The sequence below is a fragment of the Macrotis lagotis genome, chromosome X (genome assembly GCF_037893015.1).
Source record: "Macrotis lagotis isolate mMagLag1 chromosome X, bilby.v1.9.chrom.fasta, whole genome shotgun sequence".
Taxonomy (NCBI): Eukaryota; Metazoa; Chordata; class Mammalia; order Peramelemorphia; family Peramelidae; genus Macrotis; species Macrotis lagotis.
Window position 1 is genome coordinate 50,008,248 of NC_133666.1, and position 19,855 is coordinate 50,028,102.

The window sequence follows — 19,855 nt, forward strand, 5'->3', positions numbered from 1 at the left end:
GTTCAGACGTGGCAGGGAACAGTCAGATACTCTGTTTCTGATTGAGGGCATACACAAATCATGGAAACTATGAATTTTATCCGAAGCCCAAATTGGCGTTCTCTTGCCCACAATAACCTCGGAGACGATTGCATTCCCAGACAACTGAGTGATGCTGACAGACAGAGTTCTTTACCTCCTATTCGAGGTGGACAGTTTGGGTTTTTTTTTTTTCCTGTTTTGCTGAATAAACGACGTTACTTCCTCTCGGAGCTGCACAAGCCTGCAGTTCACTACACGATATCTGGGTAGAGAGGGTAAGACTTCTTGACTTTCTATTGATACCTTAAAAAATAGACCTTCCCAAACCTTTGTAGTTTGAAACTTGTGTATATTAGTTACTGTTGCTTCCTTTTGTTGTTTTGGGGTTTTTTTTCTTACCTACTGGGGGGGGGTATTTTCTCATGGAAGACTGGAGACTTCAGGGAAGTGTTATCTATGTGTGCAGTTCATTCACTCTGTAAGCGTAAGTGGTTAAAATGCTCAACTAATATTGGCTGCATGCTTCGCCTAAGGAAATGGGACTGTCTGGAGAGAAAGTTCTTTTCTCTACGATGTAATTGACATATAATTGACATAGACCAGGAGGCCAGCATAGTTAAAATAAACACCGTTTCTATCAACAAGCCCATGTAATAGTTCAGTTTGAGAGCATGGCTGGTTAACAGGACTTTCTGAGAGGCAGGAGAATAAGCTGCCCCATAGAAACTGAAATCTGATGTTTAGGAAGAAGCCTTCAAATAGCAAAAGCCATTTTCATTTCTAGACTGTGTCATTTAAGAAAGTTCATGATCGGCATATTCCTTCCACTGGGGCATATGAAGTGACTGCATTCTGGGGTGGGGCAGCAGGGCTTCAAATAGCGAACAGATTCTCACCAAGTTTGAGAATCCCAGCTGTCAGATGGCTGTGGGACTGATTCTCAGCTTACCCTGAGAATTTTCTTCTCCTATATTTATAAATTGTGAGTATGGGAAACAATTTCAGATGAGAATCCTGGGCTTGCCTGCCTCTGTTGAGAGATTCCTTTCATTTTCCATACTGGGAATGTTCAAATCTGGCACTGTCTGTTCTTAATAGTGCTAATTTCACGCTTGGGGTATGACTATAAACTCTCAAGTGGTGCAGGGCATGCAGAATTATATTTGGTCCTATTTGTGGGGTCATAAGCTTTATTGTGAGATCACTAAAACCTTCTCATACTTTGGGTTTTTCATGAGAAACAGCTGGTGGTGGGGAAATGATCAGAGGGCCCAGGTTCAAATCTTGGTTCTGCCATCCCTAAATTGCATGACCCTGAACTTGGCTATAATGACTTTGGCAAACCCCTATACCTCTCTGGGCTTCAGTTTCCTCAATCTGTTGAAAGAGGGTATTGGATAAGATGACCACCTAGATACCTTATAGTTTTAAATTTCTGACCATCAAGTACTTAAGATCTTCGAGCTTGAGTAGAAAGAGACCTTAGAGATCAAGTTTCCTCCATCCTTAAGACTGTAAAACCTAAAATCTTTATATGTACTAAATGACCCAGGATGAGTTTTTTAAAATGTTCAATTCTCTTCTTAGTCAATACTAGTACAGTAAAGTGGGTCATTTGGCATTTGAAGGTCAAATGTTGAATCAAGGAAGGAACAGAACTGCCTTCCAGAAACCCAATACGAATGGAACAGCTGTGTGCAATGTGAGCATGAGTCACACTGCAGCCCTCTCTGCACCATAGCCCTTGCTAAGTGGGCCCCCGAAATCTGAGATCTGGAAATCTGCTCCACCTAATCTCTATGACCACAAGTCCAGGTGGGGCTCTTCCTCCATCTAAGGGCAATTCAGAGTCATTCAATCAAACTGGAAAGCAGCTGGAGGGTCTGGTCCTTCGGGCACCATCCGGAGAGATTGCTGAGGTTAGCAAAGTGCCCCTCCCTGACCTTGTCCCCCCAAAGGAATCTCCCCCAGTGAGGGAAAAATGGTCCAACTCAGCAGACTCAAAGATTCCAGCAGCGCTTCCTGTTCTAGTATACACCCATGGGTGGGTTGGCTTCTTAACTGTTCTTTCCTTAGACCTGGAGAAGACATATCCCGAGGAATCTCCACTCCCAAATCCTCCTTACTACATATACCCCTGAACCTTTGCTTTCTACAGAGCTAAAGTGGGTCACAAATTTGGGCTGGAAGACCTCTTTGGAATCATAAAGGCCAGTTATTTTACAGAGGAGAAAACTGAGTCTCTTAGAGAAAACATGTTCAAGATGAAATAGCTCATGAGTAAGTGGCAGAGCCAAGCTTCCCACTCAGATTCTCTCACCTCCAATTCTACTGCTCTTTCTATTATACCATGCTCCTATAGGACCAAAAGGAACACATTATCAAGCAAAGATCTTGAGATATTTGCTCCAATCCCCTTTATTTTACAGATCATAGAAAAAAGAAAAACTGGGGACAAACGAGGGGAAATGATTTGCCCAAAATGGCAGAGTTCATTCATGAAGCCAAGTTGACCAACTCCAAATCTACTATTTTGCCTTTAGACCATGTTGCTTGGGCAAGGCAGTTTGCTAAGAATGGAAACGAATGTTTACCTGTGGTATCTGGGTAACCATGTCAACATACTTCCCACCAGGGCCAGCCTGTTTATATAGACAGCTGTTTATATGATAGAATCTCAGGGGTAACAAAATGTCTGACCCAGTGCTTGAAATTCCAACATTAAAGAATAATCCCTTTAGGGGAAGGGGTTTTCAACTTGGGGTCTGTGAACTTTAAAAAAAATATATATTGATAATTCAATTTCAGTAATTCAATTTTTATGCAATAGGTTTCCTTTTGCCATCTTATATATTTTTTGTATTTAAAAATATTCATTTTTTGGAGAAAGGTTTTTTTTTTTACTTTTAGGATAAACATTACACTTTTCTTCTTCCTCTTTTAAAGCACAGATACCCCTGAATTGGAATATTGTCACTAATTCCTTAGAGGACAATTAGACAATTATTGATCTCATTGGTTTTCTCCCAATGAGAAAGTTGGGGCAACAGAAAGCACTCACCCTTTCTTGATACAGGAGAGGAAGATAGATCAAAGAGACAGAGGTAGTCCAAGTCACAGTGTAGTTTTGAAGATACAGTACTAAACTTGTAGTTGGGATGACCTGAGTTTGAATCCTGCTTCAGACACTAGCAGCATGACCCTGGGTAAGTCATTTAACCGTTCTTAACCTTAATTGTATCATCTGTAAAATGGAAGGATTGGACTGGTTGAACTCCAAGGGAATTTCGAGTTCTGTATCTATGATCCCAAAACTGCAGCTGTCAAATCCACTGTGCTTCCTATTATGCCACTCTGCCTACCCATTTCCAAAGGCCAGGCATGACCATTCAGCAGAGGTGAAGCACAGTCACTTCTTGGCATTAGCCTAGGCCACCATCTGTTCTTTGATGAAGCTACCCAGTCTTTCAAATCTCGTTTCCTGAGTGTCTTGCTCCAGTGCCCCTTTTCTAACACAAGGTTCAGTCCAGTGATCACAAAGGCAGCGCTTGTTTTTCTGAGAAGTCTCCTGGGGTTTCTGTGATTATGCTTCAAAGAGAACAGCCGATCTTGAGTTAAAATGGAAACAAAGTAGAAACCTATTTTTGCAAGGGTGGTCTGGCTGGTCTGATGAGAGAACAGCAGTTGATTGGCAAGACTTTGGAGCTCTCCAAGAGGTCTCCATAGGACTTTGCAGGTGGATAACCACAGAAAAGCCTTTCTTGGTCTGTTTCCCCAGTGACTGTCTCTTTCTCCTAGTGTGGCTCAGCAAGGCCAACCTTAGCAGTAGGTATAGTTAGTGGCTGACTGCATTGTGTGATTTGAAGAGACTCAGTCTCCACTATCACCCCCTGAACTGTTTCTTAAATTCTTAGGTCCATAGAGGAATCATAGGATTAAGAGCTGGGAGGAACTGCTCCCCCCCCCCGACATACTTTCTAGTCTAGGAATTCTTAAACTGGAGTCTGAACGTATTTACATATATATGATATGTATATATCTCATATATATATATATATATATATATATATATATATGACAGCATTTCAATATCATTAGTTTCTTTATAACAGATATATTTTATTTTGTGCATCTAACAAGATTCTGAGAAAGCTTCTACAGGGATCCCTGACACAAAAGAGCAAAGAACTGCTGAAGTGCCTCTCAAATGCTTTGATTCTGCACGAGGAGTGCTTACAAACTGGAGTCAAACAACTCCTTGTCCCAAGGACACCACTATTTCTCAGCAACTAAGGCATGGTCTTCCCTCAATGGGGAACCATTAGCAACTTTATTTTAAGCAGAATATAACAAAGGGCTAACTGGCTTCAAAGGAGATACTGGGAGTTGGAACTTTTGACTCTTCAATCTCCCCTCTTGATAATGACTAGCTGTGTAACCCTAGTTGAATCACTTCTCCACTGTGGGAGGCAATCTCCTTCTCTGTAAAATGTGGGATTTGAGAAATCACCAGAAGATTCTGTTTCTTTGAAGTTTTTAGTAAAAGAAATCCTTGGGGCAGCTAGGTAGTACAGTGGATAGAGCACTGGTCCTGGAGACTAGATGACCTGAGTTCAAATCCAGTCTCAGACACTCAATAATGGCCTAGCTGTGTAACCTTGGGCAAGCCACTTAACCCCATTGCCTTGCAAAAACAAACAAAAGAAAAGCAAAAGAAAACCTTAGCAATAGTAACAATGCAGTATTCTATTATACATAATATTTAGAGTAGAAAAAGATCACAAGCCACCTCAGTTTCCTTTTCTTTTGGATTAGATGATCTTTAAGATCTAAGTCCTATGACCCAACTCCCTTCAAAATTTTATAAAGGAGGAAAAAAACTATGGCCCAGAGAGGGTAGTTAATTTGACCAAGGTCATAAAGATAATAAAAGACAGAGTTGATATTTGAATGTAGGTTCTCTGACCCTAAAGACAGGGCTCTTGTCACTAGACCTCAAATGCCTTCCCTCCATTGTTCTACTACAGAGGAAATGGCATACCCAGGCACTCCAGAGTAGCCCTACCCCGTGATCTCCTTCTCCCTCCTTTCCGGGGTCCCTGCTTCCTGTTGCTAGGCTATAAAGAGGCTTGGAAGGATAGTTATCTAGCAAGTCTCAGTAAAAGCCAAAAAGGGTCAATACAAGTTCATCCATGTGGGTCCCCAGTGGAATAGAATTGACCCCTCTACTGGCCTGCAAGACCCAGGTCAGTGGGCCTGGAGTGAGAAGGAAGTAATAACATTCCATATACTGGCCTTATGGTGGGGAGCCCTGGATTTTATCTCTTCCTGCAGCTGTAAAGCAGACAGATCCAACCTTGGAAAGGGGTTCTTAGGGGACTGGAGAACTATTTGCTTCTGAACTTCAATGAATGAAGTTGGTGTAGTGTGAGAGATACAGCTCCCGCTGTGTCTGGGTCAGAGCTAGCTCTCCTGTGTAGCCTGTTGGGCATGTAAGGGTAGGTAAGGCCAAGTTATGACTGTATATAGAGATACCAACTCTAAAGACCCAAATAATCAGCAAGGGACTTTTTCATATTTGAACAGGTAGGCAGCTGATTCAAGGGTCACCGATTTCTTGCAGCCCTCAGATAGTTCTTCTGCCCACTGGGCATTGCTGCCAGATATTTGTTAGTAGTCATTCCTTTGAGTTAAGGCATTGCTTTGACCTTGCTCAAGCTTTTAAAATGCAATGTCAAATAATGGCCCAAGTGGTGCTAGAGTAGAGAAGATCTGGTTTGAATTCCATCTAAGATATTACTCACATGACCTTGGACAAGTCCCATAACTTCTCAAGGTCTTAATTGAACTCAGTGATTCCTAAGGTCCCTGCTAATTTGGGATCTAAGATCATCTGATCCAATATGTGTGTATTTTGGGTATAGGTATATAAAAATATATAGGTGTATGATGTGTATAGTATATAAAATATGTATGTATGCATGTATGTATGATATGTGTGCATGTCTATATGCAGATTTGGTCTAAGAAGTAAGTCTGGAACAAGGAAAAGATAACTGTATTCTATAGGCATTCCTGCACTGTAGAAAATGAGGCAATGTTTGTTGGCTCAAGTTGTGCAACCTCTTTCTTTTCTAAATTGGAAAATTATGGGCCACAGAATCAAGTGGCTGTCCCCAGGACTAATAGATAATCATCATTCAGATTTCAAGAATACTTGAAGGTTTACAAACTACCTTGCCAGAAAGGACCCCTGCTATTTGATTTTTTTTAGTTTTTTTTTTTTTTGCAAGGTAAATGGGGTTAAGTGGCTTTCCCAAGGCCACACAGCTAGGTCAGCTAGGTAATTATTAAGTGTCTGAGGTCAGATTTGAACTCAGGTCCTCCTGACTCCAGGGCCGGTGCTCTATCCACTGCGCCACCTAGCTGCCCCTGCTAGTTGATTTCAATGTTGTTATTGGACCCATTTTGCATCTGACGACACAGAGGCTCCAAGACGGGAGATGTCCTACCTAAGATCTCAGTTAGTAAGTTGCAGAACTAGAATCAGATTCCCCCACCCCTACCCCTCACATAAATGACCACTTGTTGAAATTCAATTCAGTTTTTAAAAATTGTATTATGTACCTTCTATGGACCGGACAGGATGTGTGCTAAGTGATGCAAAAATGAAATAGTTCCTGACCTCAATGAGCTTACTTTCTATGAGAATTTTGGAATTTATCAGGCATCAAGAAGGATCCAGCTAAGATGTATGTTTTTCCAGTGCCATATCCCTGCCCCCCTTGTCTTCCTGTTTGTTAGTACAGTCAGAATTCCATAGTCTCAGCTCCCTATTGCCTCTGTACCCAACCCATTCTTTCACTGACCATTGTCCATAGTAGGCATGACCTCCTTACTAAAGAGGTAATGTGAATTCTCATGCTCATGTACAATGGGAAAGGCCCAACCCCTGCTGCCTCTGGGCCATAGCCCAGTCTCCCATGTCACTCATTGGGCCTACTCGGGTAGGGGAGCCAAAGATATGGCTGTGTACATGTGGGGGCTTTACCAAGGTACATGTAGTTTCCCTAGGCTTCCTTTTCCTCAACTCTCAAATGGGAGGTCACATGAAATAAACTAAAAATGGAAAATGAAAAGATAAAGGAAACTGGGCTAAGCTTAGAGTCAGGAATGATCTGGGTTTGAATTTTAGCTCCCATACCTTGTAACCATGGGCAAGTCTGTGCCCTCTTTGAACCTCTGTTTTCTCCTCCATAGGACAGAGATAACAACATTTGTATAGGGAAAATCCTTTAGAAGTTCTAAAGCATCAAAGACATGGAAGCCAGTAGTGATCTACAGCTACTTGCTGTGGCTGTAGGGTTATGGCCCAACTTACAAGAGACCATGAATGTGAAAGTGAAAAGGAAAGGAAGGTTGTTATTATTTTCAGCATTAGAGGGAGCAAGAGAGGCAACTCGCCACCTATTCCTTCTAGTGAAAGTAGAGATAGGTGCCAGTCTTCGATGACCCAGTAGGGGCAACAGCCAGATTTGTTGGCTTCCTGTGCCCAAGGGCCTTTGGTGAGCTGTTCTGAGCAGCTGTCCAGAGTCCTGCCTGGTGATTATTATAGGATATTTTACTGCCTTGGAAGAGAACTGGAAACTAGAGGATGTGGGCTCCCGTCTAGACATTTCGCCATCTAACTTGAAGCTATTTGCAGGTCCAGTATTTGAGGAATGGCTGAAGGTTACGTAAGATGAATGGGCCTTTCAACATGGCAAGTGTTTTAGAAATCCTGGAGAATATAGACCTGAAACTGGGCAGAAAGCAAGCCGGGATATTTGGGAAGAGCTCATGCAGCTTGGAGACACAGAGTCAGTACTGGACATTTTCGTTCCTGGAGCAAGGAGCCTGAATCTCCCGCAGGGCACAGTGACAAGGGATGGGGTTCCTGAGGTATCACCATAGTCATCTGTTTTTGTTGTTCAGTTGTGTCTGACTCCTCATGACCCCATTCGGGGTATTCTTGGCAAAAATCATTGGAATGATAAGCCATTTTTCTTCTCCAGCTCAAAATCATTGGAATGATAGGCCATTTTCTTCTCCAGGTCATTTTACAGATGAGGAGACTGAGTCACACAGAGTGAAGGGTCACACAGCTAGGAAGTGTCAAAGGCCAGATTTGAACTCAGATTTTTCTGTTTCCAGGCCCAGCACTCTAGCCACTGTGGCTCCATCTGGGTCCTCCTTTTTAGCTTGTAGCTTCTTTTTAAGATCTTAGTTTGCTAACTAGGTGCTAAATTTAGGTGTTTCCATGGTACTGAAGGACTGCAGGTGCTGCCTTTGTTCTCTAAGGCTCCCATACCATCCGGGGACAAAGGTTTAGTTGCCCTAACCTAGTTATTTCTTGTTTGAACAGACATTTCTAGATCCAGGCTCTCACAGATGAATGGTGGACATGTGGGATTGGAGGGGCAATATGCAGTCTGGGGGTTATATTATGGGAGCCCTACCCTCCTTGGTGGGGTCCTGAGGTAGACACAAAATAAACCCATTAATCTCTTCCTCCATCACTATGGTATAAGGTTAAATTCTGGGTCATCAAACTTTTTAGACTTGTAGAATCAAAGAATTTAAAGTTGGAGGAAACCTTCTGAGATCCCCTGATCTAATCTTTCTACTTTACAAAAGGGGAAACTGAAGCCCAGGGAGGGAAAGTGACTTGCTTAAGGTCCAAGAGGGGCTCATTTTCAAAAGGGAAATAAAGACTTCTTGTATCTCAGCCCTTGCAACTTGGGCACTACACCTGCCATGACAGGTCTAATGACCTGGGTCCTAGGAGGTAGCAGCAAGCTAGCTGTCGGTTATTTGCTTGTGTATCGATCATGGGCCGGGGAGAGGGGGAAGAGGCAGACTTAGGACAGTCAGTGCCAACTCCATTCTGGGCTTCCTGGACCCCAGACTCTCTCTGCATATCCTCCAACTCCAATTTGCTGCAGATTTCTCAAAGGTGAAGGAGAACAAGTTGGTTGCTCACAGGTTGAGACAAAGCGCTTTCTTTCTCCATGTGCCCCAGAGCATAACCTAGTATCTAGCATATAGAGTAGGCACTTAAAAACACTTGTGGAATTAAATTGAAGGGGAGGCAGACCCTGCCAGAACTTCCTTTTCCTCTTTCCCCAGTCCCAAATCTGACCTGTAAGTGAGCTATGCATTGTTGGGTCCTGTGTCTATAGGCACGCACGCACGCAAATGATCTGCTAATGCTATAGCTAACAGGAAAAGCGGGCTCTTTGGGGAGTTGTTCTTGGCAACCCAGCATGTAGCCATATGCCACCGGATTTTGTGTGCTTGGGAAGATGGATGTATAGTCCCGGAATCTGGGACATGGAAGGGGGAACCCACCTGAGGGGCAATCAAGTCTAGCCCATCTCTGATTAGGACTCCTCTCAGTGTCTCCTGATCTCTCCTTGCATTCCTCCATTGACGGGAAACCCACTGTTTCTTGAGGCAGCCCACTGTCCTTTGGGACACTTCATATTGTTAGTGTTAAGTTGGAGGCGGGGGATGGGGGGGTTTCTTCCCCTTACATCAAGCCTAAATGTACCTCTTTGTAATTTCCACTCATTGTTCCTTGTTATGCCTTCTGGGACCAAGTCTTTCAAATCCTTGAATGAGTCCTGACCTGCCATCTCCCCTCCTTCTGAATCTGCTCTCATCTAGGCTAAGCATCTCCATCCAGATCCTTCCAACAGTCCTCATATGGCATAATGTCCCATCCTCCCTACTTTAGACACTCTCTAACTTGTATCTGCTGTGCTATTCAGAACAGGGTCCAGTACTCCATATAGACTTTGACTAGGGCCCTTTCCACCAATCCGCCTCGACACTAGGCATCTCTTAATGCCACCTAAGCTGACATTCACATTGTTGTGTGCCACATCCCACTCATATGGAGCTTGTGTACCGCTAAAACTCCCAGACCTTTTGGGGAGTGCTTTGAGTCAGGCCTCCCCTATTTTGTACTGTGAAGTTGATTTTTGAACATCCAAGTACAAGACTTTTGCATTTATACCTACCAAATACTATATTTGACCTTTAAATCATTCGTTTTTCACAACACATCAGGATGTACCAGATCACTGCAACAATCTGGTTGTGAAAGACACCACCTAAGTGACCCCTTTGACTTGCGTCAGTCTAAAAACTCAGGTTACTGGGTCCTGGAGAAGCCTGTGAAATGCATCTGAGTTGGGGTTGGGTTTTTCTTTCGACAGTCCCAGCTCAACTACTGGCTAATTATTAAGGCCCCTCCCCTCTTGAAACCTCAGTTTTCTCATTTGTCAAATGAAGGGGGATCAGATGCTTCCACCTCTTAATGCTGATGTATGGTTCTGATTGCACTTTTTATGTACAGGACATAGGACATGCCTGGGCCCATGGTAGGTGCTGTGGGAATACTGAAGAGAAGAATGTGATTCAGTCCCACTCCCAGGAAGCTCACTTTTGAGGGAGACGAGATCAATATCGGTGGAATGGTAGTACAAGACAGTTTAGCATCAAATGATGCCTGTCGTACAGACTCCATTTGCTATCAGAGTGTAGAGCAGAGTGGAAAATGAAGACTTCCTTTGAGAGGCAAGTTTTATATCCAAATCAGGGAGCAGGTTTCAGACTTCAAAATCACTTCACCTTAGATTTTTCAGGGCCAAGTTTTTCGTCAACCTTTAGAATCAGATTACTAATGAGAAGTTTACTTCACCTCCCTGAGCCTCAGTTTCCTCAGCTGTAAAATAAGTGTTAGACTTATGATTAGGTCTCTGGTTTATCATCACCATACACAGAGAGGGTGAGCTGAGTGGACCAGCATACCCTGGGGTGAGCCGGGAAGGGGAAGTTTCAATAATAAAAACTTGTTGCTATATCTACGGACATCCAGCCCATTCTATGCACATCTGTGATTAACATGTAAGTGGTGAGACTTGAATAAGTCTCTGTCTACTCAATAGAGGGGTTGAAATCATTGGTCTCCAAGTCCCTTACAGCTTATCTCAGTCTTATTAAAATATTGTACTTTTTTGGATGAGGGTAGGCGGGATCTAGCATTCCCACTCTGAAACATTTTACCATCAAAGTTAGTGACTGCAAATGGAACTTTAGAATGTCTTTGGAAAATGGACATAATTTCTACATGATTTTTAAAAAATTTAAATAAAACTGACATAATTCCTACATGATTTTTAAAAACTTTTTTAAATTTAAATAATTTTTTTTTTTTAAAAATTGCATCAGAGTTGAAAGGGACAAGTTTTATTGAATCCATTTCTCCCATTTGACAGATGAGAAAACTGAGGTCCTGTGTAGGGTGACTTTCCTAGAGTCACCCAGGTCTAAGGTGCCAGAGGCAGCTTCAAAGTCAGATGCTGAGACTACATTTTGGCATGATGCTCAACACACACACACACACACACACACACACACACACACACATTATACACATAAATGCCCATAAGCACACACATATAAAGACAGACACATGCATCTGTGTAGATGCATATTACTTGTAGATACATATGTGCAGATACAAATATATTGATGCATATGTAGATAAAATATAAACATGTATGTATATTATGTTTTAAATATCTATTCATACATATTTAATCTGTATGTCATATACATGCATCATGTACATGTATGATACATGTGTACCCACATGCCATATTATATGTGGCATAAACTATATTGTATATATAGTGTGTGATCTGTGTTCTTTAGATCATGTATGTAGTGTGTACATGTGTGTGACCATATGTCCATATATGTGGAGGTGTGTATATTAGAATAAAGATGAAAGCTTTGAGATGTTGCCTTTGTCTTGGGACACCTCCCAGGGTACCTTGAAGATAGTATGTGTCCATCAGATTTGTGTTGAATGAATGGATGTGGCTTGGTAGCAGAAAGGCTGGTCTTGTTGTGGGGATCCCTGGCTATGGCCCTGGACTGATCACTGAACCTCTTGATGGCCCAGTCAACTGGAAAGTTGTCAGTTTCAGGGAAGGGACTGAACTGCAATGGCAGAAGGACCCCCCCCCCCAACTCTACTCCTTCCCACAGGACACAACTCCTTAGCTAAACCTGCTGAAAAAAAAATGAATTTGAGTTGATTGGAAAAGAAACTCCCCCAGAATGCCTTGCAAAAACTTCTGTTCTTGTGGTTATAAGGGTGTCGGCACTTCTCAAAATGACTTCTCCTTTATTAGAGAAGATAATTATATATAGCTTCTCTTAATGCCCCAAATGACCCAATGTACCGTGGCTCACTTGTGACATCCGGTGGACAATCCAAATAGCACAGTTTAACGGCATTCCCCTCCTTTAAATTCCTTCCCCATACATTGCAATGGCTTCTCCAGCTTCATTTCTTCCTAATTTGGAGGGCAGCTAGCTGGTGCAGTGGATAGAGCACCGGCCCTGGAGTCAGGATGGACCTGAGTTCAAATCTGTCCTCAGACACTTCATAATGACCTAGCTGTGTGACCTTGGGCAAGTCATTTAACCCCATTGCCTAAAAAAAAAAGTTTTTCCCTTTCCTGGGCAGCTAGGTGGCACAGTAGGTAGACACCAGCCCTGGAGTTGGGAGGACCTGAGTTCAAATCTGGCTTCAGACACTTCATAATTGCCGAGATGTGTGACCTTGGGCAAGTCATTTAACTCCATTGCCTTCCAAAAACCAAAAAACCAAAAAAAAAAACCCATTTATTTCTAATTCTTGCTACATATATACTTATTGAGAGCTTATCTAGCCCATTTGAAAGATAAAGAAACTGAGGCCAGAGAGGGGGAGAGAACTGTCTAAGGACATATACAGGTTATTCTTATTAGTTTCATAGAAATCAACTGTTGGCAAAATGATTTTCAGAGCTATACCCTTTGGTACTGAAAGATCATCTATTTTGCAGATGTGAAAATTGAGGCCCAGAATGTGGAAGGGACTTAACCTCAAGGCCACACAAGTAATGAATTGTAGAGCCAGGATTTGAACTAGTGTCCAAACCTGATGTTCTTCTAGTTTTAAAAGTCTAGAAGGCAGTAAATTCAAGTTCAAGACATTTAAGTGATCCCTGCTTCTTTTTCCAATCAAGATACCACTACACATGTATACTCACATCTGGGATCTGTATTTCATCACTGTGGATATTCCCTCCACAGTCCCAGATTGCAGCCCTTCTGTGTGCATGAGCTTCTAAAACTGGTGGAGTAAAGCCATCCACCACCTTGCAGCCAACCCTCCCTGACTTGAACTGAAGTAATCCTCGAATCCCAGCCATTCAGTCCATGGCCAGGCCAAAGACGAAGCCTTCCCAACTATAGAGGCCTTGCTGAAACATGTGCCCCAAGAGCAGAGCCTTGGAGAATTCAGTCACCTCCTCCTCAATCCAAGGCATCAAGGGATCTGAGAATGAAGGACATTAGTGAAAGAAGAGGCACACACACGAGGGAAATTCAATAGCAAGAGAAAACAGGGGATAAGTAAATGCAGAATGATTGGAACAGATGATAAGCACTATTGGCTTTCAGCCAAAGGTGAGATCAGTGGGGTTAGGCTCATTCAGGAAGGGGTCGAGAGCAGATGGTTCTGGAAGAATGGGTCGGAATTGTCTCAGCAGAGACAAGGTGAGGAAGGCGTGGGGATAGCAGGAAGATCACTGCACTAGAAAAAGACTAGGGTTTGACTTCCCAGCTCTGCCATTGGCTGGTGAGGCCAGAATGTTCACCTTTCTCACTTGTGGTTTCCTCTGTTGAATGGGGACAAAATATCTGTCTCCCTCATTGTACAAGGTCATTTGTGGGAAACAATTGAGATTGTGTATGTGAAAAGGAATTTAGAAAATATAACAGTTCTATTATCATTGACTTCTTCCCCCTGACCCTTTTAAAATGCAATTTTCTTATCACTTAACAAGTCTTTATTTTCTCCCCTGTCTATCCCTTTCCCCATCTGGAAAACAAACCAAAGCCTTGTAACAATAGGTCAAGTAAAACATATTCCCATTCTGGTCATATTCAAAACCATATGATGTCTCATTCTGGTGGGTGACATTTCTTTATCATCAGAGGCTAGACTTGGAGTCAGGAAGACTTGAAATTATTCTGCTTCAGGCACTTATTTCCTATGTGTTCCTGGGCAAGTCATTCAATCTCTCTATGCCTTGATTTCCTCATCTTTAATATGGACTACCTATTTCACAGGCCTTGAGTAGTAAATGAGCTAGCATCTGTAGGGGGCTTGGCAAACTTTAAAGAAATATATAAAAGCTAATATTCATAGTGGCTTTTTATTAGAATTTTGAAGTCTTTCAGAGTTGGCTTTCTTTACATTATTGTTGTTCTTGTATGAAAAGTGGTCTCCGGGGGCAGCTAGGTGGCACAGTGGATAGATCACCAGTCCTGGAATCAGGAATACCTGAGTTCAAATCCAGCCTCAGCCACTTAATAAGTACCTAGCTGTGTGGCCTTGGGCAAGTCACTTAACCCCATTGCCTTGCAAAAAGAAAAATAACCCTAAAAAAAGTTGTCTCGGTTCTGCTCATTTCATCATATAAATTTTCCTGGATTTCTCTGAAACCATTCATTTCTTTATTTCTTCTAATATAATAACAAACCCATGTAATTAGCATTTAAATAGCACTTTCAGGTTTACAAAGTATTTTCCATCATGACACTCCTATTAAGTAATTATTAGAGGTAGTGTTATCCACCTTTTACAGACAAACAAACTGAGGTTTTGCAAGATGAAGTGACTTGGGCGGCTAGGTGGCATGGTAGATAGAGCACCAGCCCTGGAATCAGGAGTACCTGAGTTCAAATTTGGCCTGGGACACATAATAGTTACCTAACTGTGTGACCTTGAGCAAGCCACTTAAGCCCATTTGCCTTACAAAACCCTAAAAAAAAAAAAAGATGAAGTGACTTGTCCAAGGCCATGCAGCTAGCCAGTGTCGGAGGCAGGATTTGAACTCAGGTCTTCTCGACTGTACCTTCAGCACAAGTCTGCCTTGTTTTCCATACAGGCCACACAGTAAGAATACACCGGGTGAATGTAGGTCTCCCTGCTTCCTAACCTTCAGGGGAAGCATTTGCTCCTCTTTCAAATTCCTCTGATCGAATCCTCTCTGTTCTGAATACAGATAACAAAACATTTCTGGCCTGGGTTTGATGGCACTGTGGCCTTGGTCATTCTGGTTGATTCAGTAACTGACTTCCAAGCACTAAACACTCCAGGATCCCTGGTCAATGGTCAATTCAGTTACGCAGTGAATTCCCATCCCCACCCCACCCCCCAAAAAGTCAGGCAGGCGGAGGTTTTGCCTGAATTGACTGGCTGTTTGCCTGAATGGCCCTATTAATTCAGGCTGAACAGTCTAAGAACCCCTGGCGACACAGTCTGTCTTCCAGGACAAACCTGGGCTTTGCCTCAGCTGGGGTGCCTTTCACCTCTCTGATTTTGACCTGATTCTTCCATTAAATGGGGATAAGAGCATCTGCCCTGCTGGTCACCCGCCCAGGGCCTCAAAGGATAGCTCACATGGAAAATGAATGAATCGGGACTCTGTCCATTTGGGAACTTTGCTCTGTAACTTGCAGAGTAACTGTGGGCCCCAAAGAACTTCATCCTCCTGGGGACATTCTGGGGCTGAGCCCCTCCAGAGCCCCTGGGCCCATATCCCAATGATTCCTTTCCAGGAGCTATGCTCTGCCATGGCCTTCATTGACAAAGCTTTGAGAGAATCCCCATGTCACCAAGATGCATTGAGAGAGGGCTGGGAGAGAGAGAGAGAGAGAGAGAGAGAGAGAGAGAGAGAGAGAGAGAGAGAGAGAGAGAGAGAGACAATCCTAACACTTAAAAAACAAACCATTGGCATCATTAGGTAAAACAACTCGTGGATTGACCGAATTATTCACTTTTCAATTGACTTTTTAACTGTTGAGTAAACAGATACAACTTCAGAGTATCTCGAAAGAAATATTTTTCCCTACACAAGTCACAGTCAAGGGCAGAGCTAATTCAGACTATATATTGACTCTAGATCTCAGGGCCTGCTTATTTTTAATCAATCTCGCCTTCTTTTTTAGTTCTCCCTAATTTTAATTCTATTTACAGTAAACAGAAAGTATTGGTATCCTTTCATTTCTACAAATTTAAAGGGGCAACTGGATGGCACAGTGGATAGAGGTCTAGACTGGGAATCAGGAAGACGTGAATTCATATATTCATATCCGGCCTCAGCTCTACACAATCATTTAATCTTTGTCTGTCTCAGTTTTCTCATCTGTAAAAGGGGGGATAATAGGCTATCTCATTGGTAGCTATTACAATGATCTGTAAAACTTACTTTTCCTAAAATGAAAAATATGGGGGAGAGCTACTGCTTGGCCTTTAAGCTCGAACCAATGAAGAATATTGGCGTTGTTGCTGGCCCTAACCATTCATAAGTAGGTATTTAAGAGTACTATGGACAAGCACCATATTATAAAAGGAGTTGTGATTAACCTAGAAAGAAGCCTTAGGGGGCAAGCATTTTCATCAATAAATGCCTGGGTTGTAGACCAGAATTTCCTACCAAATGGGTTCCAGAAGTAGTGGCGGGGGGTGGGGATATAGGCAATAGTCACTTTAATTTTAGATCATCACTGACTGGGCTGGTGCTGAACCAGCCAATGACAGAAGGAGGAACAAGAATAGTTCTACCTCCATCCTATAGGCCAGGTGTCAGGCATCACTCTAAAGCTCACAAAGCTATAAAATCATGGAATTTTCATACAGGGAATAAAGTCCGTTACTGCTCCGGAGTTCTTTACTTCCAGCTGTCTCCTGTAAGTAACTGTGGTGTGAATGAGAGAAAGGTTTCTTTCTGGGGTTTTGGGGGTGGAAAAGTGCTTCCCAATACCTCAGTGTGCTAACAACATAACTGAATTGAACCATAGTTGAATCAAAATATGGGAAAAGGCCTCCATATTGTATGTAACTAGAGGGCAGACAAGGATTTATGAGTAAAGGGAAACAGATTTGGGAGCCAAGAGAAAGGAAAGACAGAGGTAATCAAGTTTAGCACCTTCATCTTACAGATGAAGAACCAGAAACCCATAGAAGGTTGAGGACTTACCTAATGTTATGTGAACAATATCAGCCTGGACTTGAACCCCGTTGCCTTTGACTCCAGTTATTACCCTCTTTCCACGATGCTTTATTGACTATAGTATGAGATAAGAGAATAGCCAAGATGAGTTGCAAAATCTATGAAACAGAATACCCCCTCCCAAATCTTTTCTGACTTCTTGGTATAGTCCTTAATATCTTATAAAAAGGTATATAGTATAATAATAATGATGATTATATAATATATGCTATTATGTATATATTATATATTACATATATATTGTACAATATATTAAAATACATTTATTGTAGAGTATTATACTTGATCATAATAGTCTAATTAGCATAAACAGTATGAGAATATTATACTATCTATAACATACTATATAATTTTTTTTTGGAAAGGCAATGGGGTTAAGTGGCTTGCCCAAGGTCACACAGCTAGGTCATCATGAAGTGTCTGAGGACAGATTTGAACTCAGGTGCTCCTGACTCCAGGGCCGGTGCTCTATCCACTGCTCCACCTAGCCACCCCAACATGCTATAATTATATAATAATAGTGTAATAAATCTGGTGATGTCTACGGAATAAAAATAGGCTCTGTTTTTGTTCCTTCTCTGGGTTTGTTTCCCTTTTGTACAAGGGGAATAATGCTAGCTGTACTCTCTACCTTATGAGCTTGTGGGGAAGATATATTGGAAACCTTAATGTGCTTGACAAAGCCGTTATTGACAGGCCCGGGACTAATGTTGTCTTCCCCTTGTTTTCTGCAGATCTTTTTTCTCATGTGTTGTTTACAGAAGCAGCATAAATATTCAAGATGGAAGGGAACAGTACAGAAGTAAATTGTGCTGGTCTTCACCTACCATTTCAGTATACCCTATATGCTATCACATACATTGTAGTCTTCATCCCAGGCCTTCTGGCCAACAGTACAGGTCTCTGGGTCTTATGGAGTTTCATCAGCAAGAAGAACAAGGCCATCATCTTCATGATCAACCTGGCTATTGCTGACCTTGCCCATGTTCTCTCTCTGCCACTTCGAATCTATTACTACATTAACCACCACTGGCCCTTTCCAAGGATCCTGTGCCTTCTCTGCTTCTACCTGAAGTATCTCAACATGTATGCGAGTATCTGTTTCCTGACATGTATTAGTCTGCAGCGGTGCTTCTTCCTTCTCAAGCCCTTCAAGGCCCGAAACTGGAAGCGCAGGTATGATATAGCCATCAGTGCCACCATCTGGATCACCGTGGGCACCGCCTGCATGCCTTTGCTTATCATGAGAAGTGACAACCTGGACAATGCCTCCAGTGAGACCTGCTTTGCTGATCTGGCAGTTCGTCCCATCACCATGGCTTCTTCCATTGCCATGATCACCATAGCTGAACTGGGAGGCTTTGTGATCCCTGTTGGCATTATTGCTTTTTGCACCTGGAAGACAATGAAATCCTTACAGGATTACCAAATGCCCCCCCAGAACAACAGTGAGAAAGAAAAAGCCTTGCGGATGGTCCTGATGTGTGCCATGGTCTTCTTCATTTGTTTCACCCCATACCATCTCAATTTCCCAATCTTCATGATGCTGAAACAAAACCTCTTTTCCAGCTGCTCCTTTAAGAAAAGCATTCTGTGTTTCCACATCATCTCTTTGTGCCTCGCTAGTATGAACTGTTGCCTTGACCCCCTGGTGTATTATTTTATGACAGCTGAGTTTCGGGATCGGTTGTCTCCCCGTGGCCTCATGAATGCCCTGTCCCGTTTCACATTCAAGAGCAACAACTTTGGCTTTAATCGAAGACAAGATGAGCTTCAAACCATTACATTCGAGCTGCTGGATGACTTCAAGCCACTTTAATCCTATTATGAGCGAGCAAAATATATTCAATTTTGCACATTGATGAGGATTGACTTAGAGACATTGTCAACCACCAATCTTTCTTAGAAAGTACTATTAAAGAAATTCAAAAATTTCTCTCATGTTTACATAAATACTTATATATGTATTGATTGGCGACAGAGAGAATGAGAGAGAGAGAGAGAGAGAATGTGAATGAGATTTCTTCACCTACACATTTTGCATATGATTGCCAGATGACTCTTAGGTATTGATCTTATCACATTGCTTCCCTACTCAAAACCTTCATTAGTTTCCCATTGCTTAATAAAATTTAAACTCCTTGGGCTAATGTTAAGGGTCCTTCATGATTTGGCCCAAACCCATTTTTTTTCAGCTGTATCTACCACCAAACCCTTTCATACACTTGATGTTTCAACCAAACTATACACACCCTGCAATCATATACCTGTCTTTTCTCAATGTCATTCTCTCTAGGTGGAATTCTTTCTTCTCATATCTAGCTAATGAAAACCTACTCCATATTTTAAGAACTCACTTAAAAATTCCACTTGCTCCATGAAGGCCTGCAGGGGATCTCTCCAATCAGAATTAGCCTCATTCTTCCCTGAACCGCAGTAACCCTCTGTGCTATTGCACTTGTTGCCTCATCATTTTTGGCATACAGATCTTGTGTCAGAGCCTCCTTCTTGACACAAATATCATAGGTACACTTTGGAGAACTATCTTCTCTGGTTCATTGCCCCACTGAGATAATCTGGGACCTTCAGCATCTGGCAAACCTCTACCTCGTTCTGGGAATGTTATCTTCCTCTTGTAAGTACAAGGG

The 19,855-nt window shown here is 42.3% G+C and overlaps 1 protein-coding gene across 1 annotated transcript; it reads left to right on the forward strand.

The window, feature by feature from the left end:
* Window positions 1-250: 250 nt before the first annotated feature.
* Window positions 251-19,096, forward strand: LOC141501344 (putative P2Y purinoceptor 10). Its single transcript, XM_074205244.1, has 2 exons — window positions 251-296; window positions 17,942-19,096. Exon 2 carries the CDS (start codon window positions 17,989-17,991, stop codon window positions 19,024-19,026), a length of 1,038 nt encoding a protein of 345 aa, XP_074061345.1. The 5' UTR covers window positions 251-296; window positions 17,942-17,988; the 3' UTR covers window positions 19,027-19,096.
* Window positions 19,097-19,855: the final 759 nt, after the last annotated feature.

Bases quoted from the DNA above. Each gene is read 5' to 3' on its own strand.
- LOC141501344 (XM_074205244.1), top strand. From the start codon at position 17,989: ATGGAAGGGAACAGTACAGAAGTAAATTGTGCTGGTCTTCACCTACCA.